This window comes from Acomys russatus, chromosome 22 (assembly GCF_903995435.1).
Source record: "Acomys russatus chromosome 22, mAcoRus1.1, whole genome shotgun sequence".
Classification (NCBI taxonomy): domain Eukaryota; kingdom Metazoa; phylum Chordata; class Mammalia; order Rodentia; family Muridae; genus Acomys; species Acomys russatus.
The window spans coordinates 54,546,866-54,564,895 of record NC_067158.1 but is presented as its reverse complement, the minus strand read 5'-3'; the positions used below and the strand labels follow the sequence as shown (position 1 = coordinate 54,564,895).

The window sequence follows — 18,030 nt, the reverse complement described above, 5'->3', positions numbered from 1 at the left end:
TGGACTTGTCACTACCCAGGCCATACTTCTGTGTTCCAAACAAAATCCTGGATGTCCAGGCTATCTTCCCTGGTCAAGCCTACAATTATATACTTTTTGGTTCGCTGGCTCTGTGAGTCTGTAAACAATTTTGTTGACTTTCTCAGCTTCACTGAACCTCTGTTAAAATGTGGCCATTTCTTTTCATGACCCAATGAGAACTTAAAAATAAAACAGGTGGCTGGACAGATGGCTCAGAGGTTAAGAGCACTGACTGCTCTTCCAGAGGTCCTGAGTTCAATTCCCAGAAACCCCGTGGTGGCTCACAGCTATCTATAATGAGATCTGGTGCCCTCTTCTGGCCTGCAGGTGTATATGCAGCCAGAGCACTGTATACATAATAATTAATAAATAAATCTTTAAAAAAAAAAAACAGGAGCATAAAATACTCCATTTCTATTCCCCTGTGCTCCCTTTGTCAATTAAGCATCTATGTTAATGTCTTTTTATCTACTAAGTGATAAGCCTTGAATCAGGTGTTATTATGTCAGAGAAAAAATTAAACTCAATTCCAAAATACCGAGGTGCTAATTACTTTAACTGAAAGCTATTAAACACAAACAGCCTGATACCAATTTGTGAGGGTTTTAGGAGGATAGTTCACATTTGGCTTTCACTACAAAAACATAGTAAATTCAAACATGTTTAATGTTTGTAAATTCTTGTAGAACAATAATCATCAAATAAATATTCACACATACTTTGACATCCCATTCTTGTGAAAAGTTTCCTCATGTCAAGATCCTTCTTTTGTGATTGTATTCCACATACAAATATTTTTGAGGTGTTGTTATTTGTTAAGATTGCCATGTGGGCTACTGTGTACCATGAGCCTGTGTTGACCATTAAGATGTCGTCATCCATGTTTAATAAAGCTTTCACAGAGTGGACAGCAAGGCTTCGAGACTTGTCCTACAAAGAACAGTACGATTAGAAATTCAAAGGGTGTAACAGAAAAATAAGCTGACTTATTTTTACTTCAGATGAAAGCAAGTGCTTGGTAGGAATTCTGAAAGGATATCTGATCCATTTTAAGTAAAGCATATTAATATATGTCTAAATGAAACTTGACAAAGATAACTGACAAACATTTAGAACAAAGGGCTTTCTCATTTAACCTAGATTATGTCTACCAATTATCCTCTGTACAGTGACAGGCCAATTCTAAGTTCTCAAAGTATGGTTTATAGGTTACTATGGCTTAGCTTCCATTATTTTGTGTTGTGAAAGTTTTTAGTTATATGTGTGTGCGCGTGTGTCTGTGTGGGGGTTGTGAACATCAATGCAGTCAGTGCCTACGGAGGTGTCAGGTCGTCTGGAGCTGTAGTTACAGGCAGCTGTGGGAAGGCAGATGTGGGTGCTCTCTTAACCCTGGGACTCACTGTAGACCAGGCTGGCCTCAGACTCAAAGACACCCACCATTTAAATTGCTGCTGACTCAGGCTGGGCAGAAATGATATGTGGAAGCTGGGCACAGGGGTACATATAACCCTGCAGTCACAGCACTGTGAAGGCTGAAGCTGGGTACAGAGGTACATATAACCCTACAGTCGCAGCACTATGAAGGAAGCTGGGCACAGGGGCACAACCCTACAGTCGCAGCACTGTGAAGGCTGAAGCTGGGCACAGGGGCACAACCCTACAGTTGCAGCACTGTAATGGCTGAAGCTGGGGTACTGCCATGGGTGTGAGGCCAGCCTGAGTAAGAGAGAGGGTTCCGGGGCCGTATAAAGAGTACCGTGAAGCCAGGCAGTGGTGGCGCACGCCTTTAATCCCAGCACTTGAGAGGCAGAGGCAGGCAGATCACTATGAGTTTGAGGCCAGCCTGGTCTACAAAGTGAGGCCAGGACAGCCAAGACTACACAGAGAAACCCTGTCTCCAAAAAAATCAAACTAAAACAAAAACAAAACAAAAAACAAACAAACAAAAAAGAAAACCAAAGAATATAGGTATATTTAAGAATACACCTATTAGAGCCAGGCGTGGTGGCACATGGCTTTAATCCCAGCACTCAGGAGGCAGAGGCAGGCAGATCACTGGGAGTTCGAGGCCAGCCTAGTCTACAAAGTGAGTCCAGGACAGGCAAGGCTACACAGAGAGACCCTGTCTTTTTGTTTTTTTTTTTTTTAAGATTTATTTATTTATTTATTATGTATACAGCATTCTGCCTGCAGGCCAGAAGAGATGGTTGTGAGCCACCATGTGGTTGCTGGGAATTGAACTCATGACCTTTGGAAGAGCAGTCAGTGCTCTTAACCTCTGAGCCATCTCTCCAGCCCAAGAAACCCTGTCTTAAAAAAACCAAAACAACCCAAAACACCTATTTTCTCTTTTTTTCAAAACACCTATTTTCAAAAAATAGAAGTGTAGTCCTCCACGTCAATACCCTCCTGTATTGACAGCCATAACAGGTCTCTTACAGACTGAGGTTGTGACTCAGAGATCATGAGAAAGTATTACACGTTGCTTTTTCTACGTAGACTGGCACTGTATCTTCCCAGAGATAGAAGGAAGAAAAGGTCTCGTTGTAGTTTCTCTTGAATCTTCTCTTAGGAGAAAAAAAAAAAAAAAACAAGCCAAAAAACAAAAAACTCTTTTAAAAAAATAGCTGTTAACAATCTCCCCATTTATGAATATGAAGGAGAGATATATCATTTTACTTTTTCAGGTTTATTATAAGCCTGAGTGTTTAGCTTGCATGCATGTAAGTGCACCACGTGTGTGCCTGGTAGCCATGGAGGTCAGAAGAGGGTTCTAGATCTCTGGGACTGAGTCACGGACCGTTGTGACCTGCCCTGTGGGTGCTGGGAATCAAACCTAGGAGCCTTCTTCTTCACAGCCTCACACGGGACTAGGAGGCTGAAGTGGGGCGACAGTGGTGGTGGGTGAGGTGCTGCTGTTATTCAAGCAGGTTTCTAAGCCTCCCTGAGGTCTCCTCTGCCCATGGAAGGGTTCTTTGGATAAACAGGATTATTCAGGTTCACAATGAGAGTGAATAGTGGTTTACCTGAAAAATAAGTTTATAATCTTTGAAAAGATCTATGTTCATAAGATCTTTTTTGAGATGCGCTGGGAAAATTAAGACATCATAGCAGTGCTGATCCACAGCAAAGACTTTGTCATCAAGGTGCAGTATAGATTTAACTCTATTATAACCTTTTCTCCTCAAATTACTATAAACTTCTTCAAGGCTGTAAATATAAACATAATTACAAACAGAATGCTTTGAAATATATTTAAACATTAATACTTTTGTCCCTGCAACAATGAAAACTATCACTATGCCTATTGCGTCTGATAAAATGATTTTAGCAGAGTTAAAAGATAATTAGAAACAGGATATCTAACATACTAATGTAATCTTGTCAACAATTTAGTAAATTGATGGTCAGATCTAAAGTTAAACTCCACTCGAATAACTTCCCTAAATGTGACCTCTACACTTAACAATTACAACTATTACCTCAAAGGTAATATTTATTTATTACATTATCTTTTTGGGGGGGGTGATTTCGAGACAGGGTTTCTCTGTGTAGCCTTGGCTGTCCTGGACTCACTTTGTAGACCAGGCTGGCCTCAAACTCACAGCGATCCACCTGCCTCTGCCTTCTGTATTACATTATCTTAAAAGAATGGGATTTTGAAATATGAATGAAGAATTGGATTGAAAGGCATACCTGATTTTACCAGTATTTATCCAAGCATAGAGAGGCAAAGTGGAGGCCCTTTGTTCCTGTTTCCTAACTGTCTCTGGCAGGATGTGGTAAATTGAAAGGGCATCATGTTTGATCCGACATCTCGCCAGGGCTGCAGCCAGTTTTGTCTTAGAGCTAGAGACAGAAAACCCATTCTTGATGACCAGGAACTTGAAACAAGACTATCAATTCTCCATTTGAAACATTCTTTAAAATCACTTTTAAAATTTTAACAACTTTGTCATTTCATTCCAAGATTTTGAAGCTTAAAATTAGAAGTTGTGATATTTGAAAATAGAAATCCAATAGTCCTGATCTTTTCTTCCATTTTTGCTGCCCCTGGATAGCTACCTGCTCCTCAGATACTTACAGCATGGGTAGCTGAGAGACAGCCATTCACAGGATAGGCACAGGACTTAGTGTCAGGTGAAGCAGAGATTGAATGCAGGTTCGTCACTTACCAGCTGTGTGACCTTGAGAAGGCCACTTATCCCCTCTCTTGGCCTCAGTTTTCCCATCTGTACAGGTAGCCAACTTACCTCAGTATTAGTGTGTGCTTGGTACCAAACAAAACATTAGCACAGGGCTAACACACTGCGGGCAGCCATTGTAGTCTGGTTAATATCAAGATAGCAACAGTACATGGTTGATAACAATCAAGTGATTTGTATTGATCTCTATCAAGTCCTGATTAGCTCTGAATATCCCATGTCTCAAAGTCCCAAAACAAGAGAAAAGAGAAACATTAATATCCGCTGTGAAGACCCAACATATTAGGAGTGCAAATGGGATTTTTGTGTGGCTCTTTCAGAGCTTTCTCAGTAGGAATATAGCTAAAATAAAGGAAAAACAAGAAACAAATGTCACAAAAGAGTCAAGTACAAGCTGAGGTCTGCTTGATGAGTATTTATTTATTTATTTATTTATTTATTTATAGACAAGATTTCACTGTTACACAGAGCCTTGGCTGCCCTGGACTCTCTTTGTAGAGAGGCCAGCTTGAACTCACAGAGATCGTCTGCCTGCCTCTGCCTCCCTTTAATCTCTGCTGGGATTAACAGTGTGTGCCACCACGCCCTGCTCTTGACGCATATTTTAAAAGGGAAGACATCCCTGAGGAACTACTGTGAGGCCCAGCAGCGCTGTCTGAAAGAACAGGGTGCGGAGCTCAGTGATAAGAGAGCTACCTGCTGAGTTCCCACCTCAGCACCGAGCACTGGACACTGCTTTCTTCTCCGTGTGCCACTCCGACTCCTTAGTCTACATCTCGCATCCACGGACCAACATAAAACTTTTAATCTGCAGGTCTGGGAGAGGAGATTAGGAGACACCTGAGGAGGGAGGGGTTAGCAGGCAGCAGACTTAGAGCTACAGTTGTATCTAATTTTATGTGTAAATATCATAGAATTATAGCAGGAGACACTTAAAAATGATAGCTTATTAGCACACACCAAAGAATCCACACATGTACTGTGAATTGCCGCTCTATGCTACACACATACAGATGATTGATTACAGAATATTTTGATGAAAAGATTATTTCCAAATACCAACTTAGTTGCCATAATAAATGTGACTGAGTGAATTAAGTGATAATTTCTGCTATCACAGCTTCCCAACTATCTCCTGTTGATTTACATGAAAATCCCAAATGCTCTATTTTATCTGTTTATCAGGTGCCAGATGCTGGGGTGAGAACCTGCTAGCTCAGAGAGGCAGAAAAAGCACCCAGTTGACCTTCCTACTCAGCAAAAAGGCCCAAAAGGCTCATAGCTCAGCTGACATGCCAGGAGGAAAAGGCAACAACAACAAAACAGAACAAAACAAAACAAAAACAAAGCCAAAGCCTTGCTCGCTCAAATCCCAAAGGCCAAAGAGCTGAAGAGTGAAAAGCTAAAAGGCCAAAAGCTAAAGACCTAAAGCCCTTCTACTTCTACACGCTGTCCTAAATACCCCTCAACCCAAAGTCCCTCTTACTTTTTAATCCCTGTCAGGTGGTTTCTTGCTCCACCTCTTGACCTCTTGACCTAGGGTTAACTTTACTAAATCCTGTGTACAGGAAGCTCTTGGATTAAAGGTGTGTGCTAGAGCTGGCTGATTCATACCTTGCCTGTTTACAGTAAACAGAAAGGTCTTGGATTAAAGGTGTGTGCTAGGGCTCAACCGCGCCACACAAAAGGCAGGTTTTTGCAGTTCACAGTCTCAGGGGCCGCGGTGGGATCAAATGTCCCGCAGCACTCTCCTTTACCAGCATTCCCATTACACAGTCAGAGGCTCGTTTTTAAGCATCATTGTACAATTTTAAAGCTTAAATCTTAAGGGAATCCTATTGGCCATAGAACAGAATCCTTCAGCTTTATCATGAGATGTTAGAGTAATTTAGCTTCAGAACTCTGCTGCCACAGAAATCTGTCCTTACTCACATACATAACTATTTGCAGGCCTATAATCTGCATGTTCCTCACCTCTTTCCTCACCTCTTTATCTCCTTCCCTTCCTCCTCCTCTCCTCCTCTCTCTTCCCCTCCCACACCCTCCCTCTCCTCTGCCTGGCCTCTGAATCAAATTACTTGAGTTCAAACTTTCGTTCCACCAATTATTAGAAGCATGCCTTTAGACAGGTTTTCTAAGCTAGACAAGTAAGCAATTACTTTAGTAATTAGTATCTAATGAACAAGGTTGTTGCAAAGATACTTACGAAATTTTTCTCACAGTCAAGCCAGTCAAGAAAAGATTATAATTATTATGCTTATTCTTTTACAACTCTCTGGATCTATAAAGACTGAAAGATCATCTGGGCCTGTAGTAGCACCTGCCTGTGATGCCAGCAGGAGAGATGCAGACAGAAGATCACTGCACGTTGAAGCTTGTTCTGCTTCTCAGCTTTCAAGCCAGCCAGCACTACCTAGCAATACCCTGCCCCACCCCCCCAAAAAAACTGATTTCAATCCTTAAGTAAGTAATAGCTTGGTGGTATACATAAAAACAATCCCAGCACAATACGATGACTGTTGTGAGATACAGAAAGAATAGGGCAAGTGTAGTAAGAAGAATTATATCAATATTGGTCCCAAAGGGAGTTCTAAGACTGCAAAGGAAGAGAAACAATCTCCACACTGAAAAAGGAGGGAAGACAGAGCAAGAGTTTTCTGGAGAGAAGACGCATGCAGAGAGCGCACAGCGCCACATAAATGTGCAGACATTAAACAGCCCAGTGCATTTACTGAGCAGAGGTGGAGAGAGACTGGGTGTGGAATCACAGCACATCATGCACACTGAAGACAGAATATTGCAACTTTTTTTGTGCAGAAATTAGAGGGATACTTAAAAGAAGAAAAATAGTAATGAATTCATTGAGCAAAAACACTTTTCTTACTATATATTGCAAGTGTTGTTCTAAGCTCCAGCAACCAGTGAATGGACCAGGAAGAAGTTGCCTCTGACATACAAAGAGTCAGGCAGGAAACAAAGAGACTTTTGAAATTTCCTAAACAGTAATAATAAGGAAAGGTATTTCATTGTGCCGTGCGTGCGTGGTGTGACAAAAGGTCCTTGCTGTGGGAGCCAGGGGACATTTCCTAGGAGTTGCATTCTAACTAAGCCATGGGAAGAGTGGGAGGGAGCCGAGAGCAAAGGGGAGCTGTACAGATGTAGAAACTGTGAAGGCGTGCTGCCCACGGTCGAAGCAGAGGGAGCCTCAGACCAGGCACTCGGAGGAAAGGGAACAAACCTGGAAACTTGGAGCAGCTCAAGCTTATGCGAAACCTCTTTATCAGCCTAGGTTACCTCACTATGTATATATATAGTTTTTAGTTCTATACATTTTTTCCTGTAAGTTTCATAAGTTCAGTTTCCTTTGCATCTGAGTAAAATTCCACTGTGTCTCTGTACTACAGTGTCATTTCCTCGTCGTCAGTGGGTAGACGCCAAGGCTTGGTCCATTTCCGAGTGATTGTGAACCAAGCAACAATGAACATGGGTGTGTAAGTAGCTCTTTGATGGTAGGTTAAGTCTTGTGGGAATACGCCCGGGGTGACATCACACAGCAGTTCTATTTAGCTTCTTGAGAAACCTCCACATTGATTTCCACAGTGGCTGTGTCAGTTTAAGTTCCCACTGACAGTAAATAAGTGTTCCTGTGCCTTCTCATCTTTGCCAATATTTGTTCTCATTTGTTTCCTTTTTAAAGGTTTTATTTTTGTTACGAGTATGTTGTCTGCACGCATATGTGTGTACCATATGCACACTGTGCCCACGCAGTTCAGAAGAGGGTACCATGTCCCCTGGAATGAGTTCTACACAGTTGTGAGGGGCTGTGTAGGTGCTGGGAACTGAACTGGGATCCTCTGGGTTGCCTTAACTGCTGAGCCATCTCTCAGCCCATCCTTTGTTTTCTTGATAAAATGGTGGTTCTGTAAAATCAGTTAAGAGATCTCACGAATCTCAGAAGAGACTCAGAAGATAAACAAATTTCACTCTACTTGCCCTATGGGACAGATCATGGGAAAGAAAGAATTATAAGCAATAAGCAGGAAAGCCGATGAAGACTCTTTTTCACCATTTATGGGTTTGGACGCTGGTAGTAAACCTGGGAACGAGTGAACAGACCTAGCGTGTGTTTTGAAATTGGAGCAACAGAATTTGATGCAGTCGATATCACAAAGTGTATCAGGGACAGGGGAAATGAGTTAAGGCAAATATTTAGGTTAGCCAACTAACTAGGGCCCAGAGGGGCCTGCTGAGACTGAAGAACCAGCCAAGGACTTTAAGTGAACTGGACCTATGCCCCCTACAAAATGTAGCTGATGGCTACCTCAGGATTCATGTGTCCTCTAGTGAGGGGGTTGGGGGCTGTCTCTCACATGGACTCTCTCTCTTTTTAAAAATTTATTTATTATTATATATGAAATGTTCTGCCTGCATGTACCCTCGCAGGCCAGAAGAGGGCATCAGATCACAGTATAGATGGTTGAGAGCAGCCACGTGGCTGCTGGGAATTGAACTCAGGACCCCTGGGAGCACAGACAGTGCTTTTAACCTCTGAACCATCTCTCTAGCCCACATGGACTCTCTTGTCAGCTTTTCTATCACTTCCTCCTGGTGGGACTGCCTTGCTAGGCCACAGGGGAAGAGGACACGCTCAGTCCTGACACAACTTGATGAGCTGGGGTGGATGGGAAGGGGGCTCCCCTCTTCTGAGGAACAGGGGAGGGAGATGTAGGAATAGGGGAGGGAGGGTGGGACTGGGAGGTGAGGATCAGCATATAAAATGAATGAATAAATAAATAAATAAACTCGTGTGTGTGTGTGTGTGTGTGTGTGTGTGTGTGTGTGTGTGTAGTTTAAAAAAAAAAAAGAATTTAGGAAAAAAAAAAAAAAACCCAAAGCAAACAAACAGAACTTCAAAGGAAGAGAGAATGGCACAGAAACTGAAAGAGAAGTGGTGGAAAAAGTAAAGAAATTAAATAAGCCAGACTCCTCTGTCCTTTCTAATTCATAATCTTATTTCCTCTAAAGTCCTTGAGCTCTGTGAGAACTCCCTTTAACATTCTCCATTCTTGCTCAAGCTAGCTGACGGCGGCCTCTCGAAAGCTAAGATCCTTAATTAAAAGCCTTCGGTTTTACTGGGCCTGGTAGCACTTGGGGGCTGAGGTAGGACGATTGCTTGAGCTTAAGACTTTGAAACCAGGGACTGGAGAGATGGCTCAGTGGTTAAGAGCACTGCCTGCTCTTCCAGAGGTTGTGAGTTCAATTCCCAGCAACCACATGGTGGCTTATAACCATCTATGATGAGATCTGGTGTACAGGCTTACATGTAGGCAGAATGCTGTATATGTTATAAATAAATAAATCTTAAAAAAAAAAAAAAAAGACTTTGAAACCAACCTCTGCAACACAGCACCTCAAAAAATACTGTAAGTGTATCTTTTCAAAGATTTTGGTTTTGAATTTTTTGATTGTTTGTACGTGTGTTTGCAAAGGGGGCATTTGTGCTCATGAGCACGGTGCTGGCAGAGGTCAGAAGTTGGCATCAGATCCTCTGGGCCATCCAAGTGCATTCTGGGAACCAAACTCAGGTCCTCTGCAAGAGCAGTATGTGCTCTTAACCGCTGAGCCGTCCCTCCAGCCCTGCATATCTTTATCTTCACACAGATGTCATCTGTTCTATGCAATACGGTTATTAAATACAGGCATCTCTTACATATGTTGTGAGTTGGATATAATAATAAATAGAGTGTAATGTGGCTAATTTTAGATAAGGTTTGCATTTTGTGAAGGTTTTTCAAAATAGGGTCTTAAGCCAAGCATGGTGGTGCACACCTTTAACCCAGCGCTCGGGAGGCTGAGGCAGGTGGATCGCTGTGAGTTCGAGGCCAGCCTGGTCTACAAAGCGAGTCTAGGACAGTCAAGGCTACACAGAGAAACCCTGTCTCGAAAAACCAAACCAAACCAAACGGAACCAAAACAACCAATCAAACAAACAAACAAAAACAAAAATACCCCAACAACAAGAAAAAAACCCAAAATCCTGATTTTGAATCCTGGCCACTCCCCTTTCTGTGTGTCTCTAGGCAGATTCCTTAACCTGTCTCTCAGTTTTCCCATGTGTCAAATTACAGGCCATTTATAGTACCCAACTCATAAAGCTGTTATGTAAAGAACTTCTTAGAGCAGTGATCGAGACAAACATTCACAAAAACAACAATTATATTTCTATTTCCCGAATCTTCTGGTCTCGGCCTTCAGTAATTGAAATGAAATGACTTGACTTTTCCCTGCGTATAAAATTGGGTATGCTGGACAGCCCTTTCAGGCTAGTCTTCCCGCAAGACGGTTGTTGCTACGCTGTGGTTCACTAATTAACATAGCATAACAATAAATAGAATAACAAGAAAAGCTGCCACTGGGCGGATGGCACAGTGGGAAAAGCTTGACCCCTACGTCCTGCGGCGGAGGAGAGAGGAAACCGGTAGAAGCCGCCCTCTGCCATCCACACTGTGGCACACGGGGCCCTGCACTCTCCTACCTGCATCATATACACACAATAATTAAATTTAAATTTTTTAAACCAATAACTGAGAGTTTATTAGCATATTATTTTGTAATTTATAAGGAACAGAGCTTATTTGTGGCTAGGAAGCCTGGAGACCATGGCTGTGGCAGAAAGGAAGAAGAGTCTCAGAGGACAAATTCACTCATATAATTTTTTTTTTTTTTTTTTTTTTTTTTTTTTTTTTGTAGTGCTGAGGCTTGAACTCAGGGCCTTAGACATGTTAGGAAAGTGCTTTACTCCTAACATCACAGCTTCTATGAGCTCTTCAGGGGTTCCACTTTCCAGCTGTGCCTGCTATAAACCCAGCATTTAGGAGGATCAGATGCTCAGAGTTACTCCCAGCTCCACGCAGGCAGCAAGATGGCAGGGTAGGTGAATGGCATATTGGCCAAACATAAGGACCTAAGTTCAAACCCGCGGCACCCACGTGAGCAAGCCAGGCGCAGCGTGCCGTGGCTGTAATCCTAAGTAAGTAGAGGCAGGAAGGCTGCTGGCCCAGCTGCTTTCACTCAATCAGTGAGTTCTGGGTTAAGTGAGGAACCTGGTGTCTAAAAATAAGGAAGTATATAAAAGGAAGTTTTATTCTCCTGGCTCAGTTGTTGTCTAGGGGGCTTACTGGGAAGCCTCCTTCTGCTAGCCTAGGCCTAGTCCTGGAAGCTTCTAGCCTCCGAACAATCTAGCCTCGGCTTAGAATGTTTCTAGCCTCTGAGACTTCCTGCTTAATGAGCTCACCCTTACTTGTTCTTTCTGAGCTCTGGGCTGCTGGCTCAACTCAGCTGTTCTGGATCAAACTCTTCTCCCAGCTGACTTGTCTAATCTGGCTTCTCTCAGCCTGGAATTGCTCTGCTTGGCCTCAAACTAACTCAGCAGTCTACTCTAACCTTCTGGCTCCTTCTCATTTTCTGGCTCATTCCGTCTTCACCTGAGTTCTCTCTCTGCAACCCATCTCTCTATTGCTGTCCTGGTAAAAACTGCTTCCTCTCTCTGTAAAACTGCCTCTTAAGTAGCTTCCCTTTCCTCTCTTTTCTCATGAGATTGCGCATAGCCTATTCTGTCAAATCTTCTCTGATTCGTCACCTTTTCTGCCACTCAATTAGACTTCACTTTCAAACATGGATGCTGCCTCTACAAACTGACTTTACCTTCACCTGGGATTAAAGGCTTGTACTGCCATACCTGGACCTAAGCTTTTCTTTACCTGACACTTGCTCTATAGCAGGCTGGCCTTGTTTGCTTCTGCCTCCTGGATTAGAGGCATGTTTGTATTCCAGTCGACCACCCAGACCTAGAAGGTCTTTAGATGTGATCTCTTGCCAGAACAGCCACATTCTGAATTAACAGTCCTCTACAGGAGTAATTGAAGAAAGCATCTGAAATTGGCCACTAACTTCCACACATATGCGCCTGTACCAACACATGTGCAAACACACACACACACACACACACTCAAAAGAAAAGGAAAAAACAGTAAAAATTAAAATAATAGGATTAATACACCAGCAGGGCAAAGCCCATGTTTAATGAATCTCTCACTAGGCTCACACCCCCAACACTGCCACATGAGAATTAAGTTTTCAACATCTGAATTTTTAGGACGCCATTAACACAAGTAATATTTAGCATGTGTTCAATTAAACTGTACTATTAACATGTTATGTTTTCTAACCACGCTTTGAGATAAATACTTCTTTATTATCCACATGGCACTCCCTGTTGATATTTAGGATAAAGAGGAAGCTAAAATGCATTAGTTTGTTCTTAACTAAACAGATTTTTTTAATCCCAATTTGGCAGAACAGTGAATTCTAGTATACTGTTGGAATTTTCTCATTTGTTACATGTTAAATTTTTTTTTGAAGCTGTCAATTAAGGAAACAAAAGTAGCTGTTTCAAATTAAGTTTAGCTTATGCATTAGAAACTAGTAATGACTTCCCGCATGTTTATACGTTGGAGCACTCAATTCAACATCTTAAAACAATTTGATTTAAGGGTAGATATTTATACTATTCAAAAGTGTTTGCAAAGGAACTCAAGACACTTTCACATTTTTCCACAAATGTTTGCGACATAGGTATCTATAAATTAGACTACATAAACCGTTGTAAACCAAACGCTAACGCTGGTTTCATATCAACATCCTTGTTACCTGTTAAGAAGGTTCTCTACTTCCTGAACTTCTGATATGGGCTCCTCACTGTCGGGAAGGACACGGGGCTGAAATTTTCTATCTTGGAAATCGTACAGCATCACAATGATGAGACTGCTCAGACGATCTGGCTACCAAGGGGAGACACACACAAAGAAACTAGAGAAACGATACCCAAGGGCTTGAGCTGTAACCTGGGGGCAGAACGCTTGCCTAGCCTGAGAGAAGCCGTGGGTTTGAGTCTCCGCGGGTGAGGCTGAACATGGATAACAGCAATATTTTATGTTCCATTGTTTTTCATAGACATAGAGAAGCGGGCTGGAGAGATGGCTCAGTGGTTAAGAGCACTGGCTGTTTGTCCAAAGGTCCTGAGTTCAATTCCCAGCAGCCACATGGTGGCTCACAACCATCTGTAATGGAATCTGATTCCTTCTTCTATTGTACATGAAGACAGAGCACTCATATACATAAAATAAATAAATAAATCTTTTTTTAAAAAAAGAAAAAAGCAATAGAGAAGATCTTCAAAAGGAAAAAAAATCTAGTTTGAAATCAAAAGCTTCTCAGAAAAGATGATTTGGATTATATGAATCAAAATGCTAGGGCCAGGGTCAGCTGCAAATATTAGAAGGAGGAGGAGCTTGGCACAAGGCAAACTGTTACTTAGATCTAAGGGGGTTTGCAAATGTTCTCAAAAGCACTGATGAGGCCGACTAATTCTGAAGGTTGTTTACTTACTATTGTGGTACTTGGGAATATATAGCTGTCTATTAATATAGTTTCCAAAATATCTTGGTCTGCAAGACAAGGGAAAAGCATATTACTCAAAATACCAAATCTGAAAATAAAAACTCTGAATTAAATATACTTTAAGTAATGTTGTAAAATTAGTTTCATATAGGGGATCGCTAGATGGGAGGCTCTGCAGGCCTAATATCCTGTAGCTACTTCGGAAAAAACAAAAAACAGAAAACAAAATTTGTTTCATATCTAAAATGTACCTTGACTCCTCAGAAAGACATAAATTACAACATCAAAATGGAATATTTATATTCTTCATGAATCCTGAGCTTTTACAGTTCGGGCTCATTATAGACTCACGATCAAGGCATTATGAATAATCAAAGTAGTCGTAAAGGAATTCTAACTTTTATTTTATGACCTTTGAAAGACAGTAAAGAAGATATAATTAATAGTGTTAAACAGCAGGATTGGAGAGATGGCTCAGCATTTAAGAGCCCTGACAGCTCTTCCAATTCCCATCACCCAAATGGTGGCTCACAACTGGCTGTAATTCCATTTCCAGGGGATTTGGTGCCCTCTTCTGGCCACTAGTGGCACTGTATGCACATGGTACACAGTCATCTACGCAAGGAAAACAACCACATACTTAAAAACTGAAAAAATAGCTGGGCATGGTGGCAACCGCCTTTATTTTTTGTTGTTGTTGTTTTTAAAGAAGATTTATTTATTATGTATACACTGCTCTGCCTGTACACCTGCAGGCCAGAAGAGGGCATTAGATTACATTATAGGTGGCTGTGAGCCACCAGGTGGCTGCTGGGAATTGAACTCAGAACCTCTGGAAGAGCAGTCAGTGCTCTTAACCTCTGAGCCACCTCTCCAGCCCGGCAACCGCCTTTAATCCCAGCACTCAGGAGGCAGAGGCAGGCGGATCTCTGTGAGTTCAAGGCCAGCCTGGTCTACAAAGCGAGCCCAGGAAAGGTAGGGCTCTGTGAAACAGAGAAACCCTGTCTCAAAACAAACACACAAATAATAAAATAAATTAAAAATGTTGAGAACCTTTCTCTTTTCAATTTTAAGTATTGCTGATATATTGTATTGATTATTAAGTATTATTAATATTTTGTTCTGGATTTTCATTCTAAGCAAGGTTAGTTTCTTTTAACATCCTCGCTGGGGTAAGTTATCAGTGCTGTCGCTAGCCCGTGAATGGGAAGTGTGAACGGAAAGTGTCTTTTATAAAGTATATATTTATTACGTGCTCTGCCTGCATGTACACCTACAGACCAGAAGAGGGCACCAGATCTCACTATAGATGGTTGTGAGCCACCATGTGGTTGCTGGGAATTGAACTCAGGACCTCTGGAAGAGCAGCCAGTGCTCTTAACCTCTGAGCCATCTCTCCAGGCCCCCTATTAGGCATACTTTTAACTTGAGTATCTGGTAAATGTCACTAGTGAAGACACAGAGGAGACATTTAGTCCAAGACACAAATGGCAGGAGTGTCCATGGAAGGGTCTGCCCGAGGACCCTGTCCAGTCAGCGGAGAACAGAGACATGGCTGCATGGGCAGAAACAGATGAACATGTTCTCAACACTCCCCTTGGCTCATCAGTGTTTTTTGATACACTTAACCTATAAATATCACATATGTTTTACTTAGGCAAACAGAAAGTAAAGGACTAGCTTTGATTCATTCAATTATTTATAATGTAGACACTGAATTTCAACCTCTATTTCAGAAATGAGAAAAAATCAAAGAAGAATTGTTTTGAAGTGGAGGCTATCCTTCTTACAGGAAATCTTTTGGGAAATGTTACATATATATTTAAGTCACCAGCTTTGGAATATAAAGTGCTGGTCTCATTTCATTTATAAGGGAAATGAAGCTCAGAGTTTTAAATCCTTATGCTTGCAAACTAATTCCTATTAACTTCATAATCTCCTGGCATAAATCTTTTTGTCACAGAAAATGTAACTTTCATAACCATGGAAGACATGTGTAGACTATAAAACACTGACCACTGGAGTCACTGTAAAATCACAGGAGCAGAATGAAGGAAAACAGACCGTGATTTTTGCCTATGTTATGCTTGTTTTCTAGGACTCCTGCAAAAGTGATCACCTCTGACTGCCTTTCGTGCTGTGCAGGAAGAGTTAACTTTATGTAGCTAAATTTGTGTATCACTCTTACTTTGAAATGTCAACTTACATAATAGCTATATTTTATTCAATGTATTCTATGTTTTTGGCAGGGGAAGGAAATTTGACACCCATATAGATAAAATAAAAATAAATCTATAAAAGAAACCTGCACATCCTTTGACAGCTCGCCTCAAAGTAGCAATGTCTAGTTATGGCCTCCTTACAGTTAACCTTACACTCCAAAGGTGACACTTAACTACCATAAAGGGGCTCTGGGGATTGGATCCTAGCACTTTGGAGGCAAATTAAAAAGGAGAATCTTACTTAAGTCTGGCACTCCAAATAAAAGCTATTTGGCTAAGAATTGGATAATTGGATTGGGATAATTTAATGAACTATTATTTACTGGTTGGGTTTTCTTTTCATTTTTTGTTTGTTTGGTTGGTTTTTGGTTTTTTGAGACAGGGTTTCTCTGTGTAGCCTTGACTGTCCTGGACTCACTTTGTAGACCAGGCTGGCCTCGAACTCACAGCAATCCGCCTGCCTCTGCCTCCCGAGTGCTGGGATTACAGGCATGCGCCACCGCCAACTGCTTACTTTTTAAAGACTGTTCTTCCCTCCTCTTTCTTTTTCTTGCCCCAGTCTCCCTTATGCTTGGGATACCCCATGAACTTAGAAGACAGCAGGTAAACACACAACCCATCTAATAGAGCTATGTCAGGAGAGGGAGGTGATTAAACTATGGGTTCTTATTCTCCCCACTAATGGGATATTTTTCGCCATTGGTTTTGCTGATGTTTATTCTTTCTTCTTTTTCTTTTGGAGAAGGGCCTCGCTATATAGGCCATCCCAGTTTGGGACTCTAAATCCTTTAGGCTCACCCCCTGGGATTGCAGGCCTGTCCAACCATGCTGCCTCCTGTTCCTTTTAATGACTGTACTAACACATCGAGGGACAAGAGCAATAAAACTGCTACTTTCCCTAAGACGCCTTCATTTTTAGACTGTTGGAACTGACCAAAGAGACGCACACCTCCCCACTCCCACCCCCAGCCCCAGCCCCCCACCTCCCACCTTTTGGCTTCCCTGAAACAGAAGCTCACTTGTGGCCCAGGCTGGCCCTGAACTGAGCATAAGTCACCCATGCCTGGCTTCATTATTTTCTTTTAGCGCTGACCTTCAAGACTGGTTATTACTCACACTTCAGGGCACTGAAAGCCAACTCATAGGACAATCGCTGAAATGATTCATCCTCGTGCTGGGGCCAAAACGACAGAGGTTCGTTCCCGTACTTTATTATGACTCTGTCTGGCGGTCTTTCGATTCGAATACCCTGAAAAATGTTCGCTGCCATAACGTACACGGAGTCTGGATAGCTAGGTTTTTCTGAAACAGTAGGTGAAGATCTTCCCTTGCATACTACATCGCCTGACATCTCCAGGGAAGCGAGTTGGGAGGTCTCCTCCATATTTTCTTGGCTAAAATACTCCAGTTCACTTTTTGGGTCCAGCATGTTTGCCCCTGATGTCATAGCTTCAAGTACAATTCAGGTGGTCCAGGAGTTTGCTATCCTTGTAGGCCCTAAGCATCATCTCTGTGAAAAGAAAAGGTTATCATCTCGGTAAGTCAGTTTCTGCAGCATCTTTTGGTGGCCCCATCACAACCCCCATCACAACATCCCGTACTTCCAACTGCAGGGCAAGCTTGCACTCAAGGATGGGAGGGCCGGCTGGAGAACTGACTTCCACCCGCCCCCACCCCCCAGAAGAGCGAGTTTTGCCATACACCCTTTTAGGGACAGACCACCACAAGTGTCCTAAAGTCTCCATGGCCTCGCATCCTCAGCATCCAAGGGAGTGAGCGCCCTATCACCTTCTCCGCGAGTCCGCCTTGATCTGGGAGAGGTGGTGGGATGTTTCCCGGGGCTCTGGGGCTGAAGACGAGGCAGCTGGGAACCCTCGGGAGCCCCGGGAGGCGGCGGCCCGCGGAGGCCGTTTGGTTCAAGTGCAGCCACACCACCGGCCGGTTCTGGCAGGAGGGTATGCGCTAGGCGCCCCGTGCCAGCTCGCCAGCTACGCTCGGGGGCGGGGGGCGGGGGGAGGGTCCCTTAGGGAGACGCTGCTCCTCGGGACCCGAGGCACCCTCGCGGTCCTGGAGACACTCCTCAAGCCGAGCCCTCCAGGTCTCTCCCGGTCCCCGAAGGGACG

The 18,030-nt window shown here is 42.7% G+C and overlaps 1 protein-coding gene across 1 annotated transcript in view; it reads right to left on the bottom strand.

Annotated features, from left to right (window-relative positions):
- Nsun7 (NOP2/Sun RNA methyltransferase family member 7) overlaps window positions 1-17,395 on the bottom strand; it is a 36,277-nt gene extending 18,882 nt beyond the window's left edge. Inside the window, exons 1-6 of the mRNA XM_051165124.1 lie at window positions 17,024-17,395; window positions 13,674-13,732; window positions 12,936-13,066; window positions 3,718-3,870; window positions 3,048-3,231; window positions 741-951 (exon numbers count right to left, since the gene is read on the bottom strand). Coding sequence (XP_051021081.1) covers window positions 741-951; window positions 3,048-3,231; window positions 3,718-3,870; window positions 12,936-13,066; window positions 13,674-13,732; window positions 17,024-17,354 — 1,069 coding nt within the window. The 5' untranslated portion in view covers window positions 17,355-17,395. The remainder of the gene's footprint in view (window positions 1-740; window positions 952-3,047; window positions 3,232-3,717; window positions 3,871-12,935; window positions 13,067-13,673; window positions 13,733-17,023) is intronic.
- Between the last annotated feature and the right edge of the window lie 635 nt (window positions 17,396-18,030).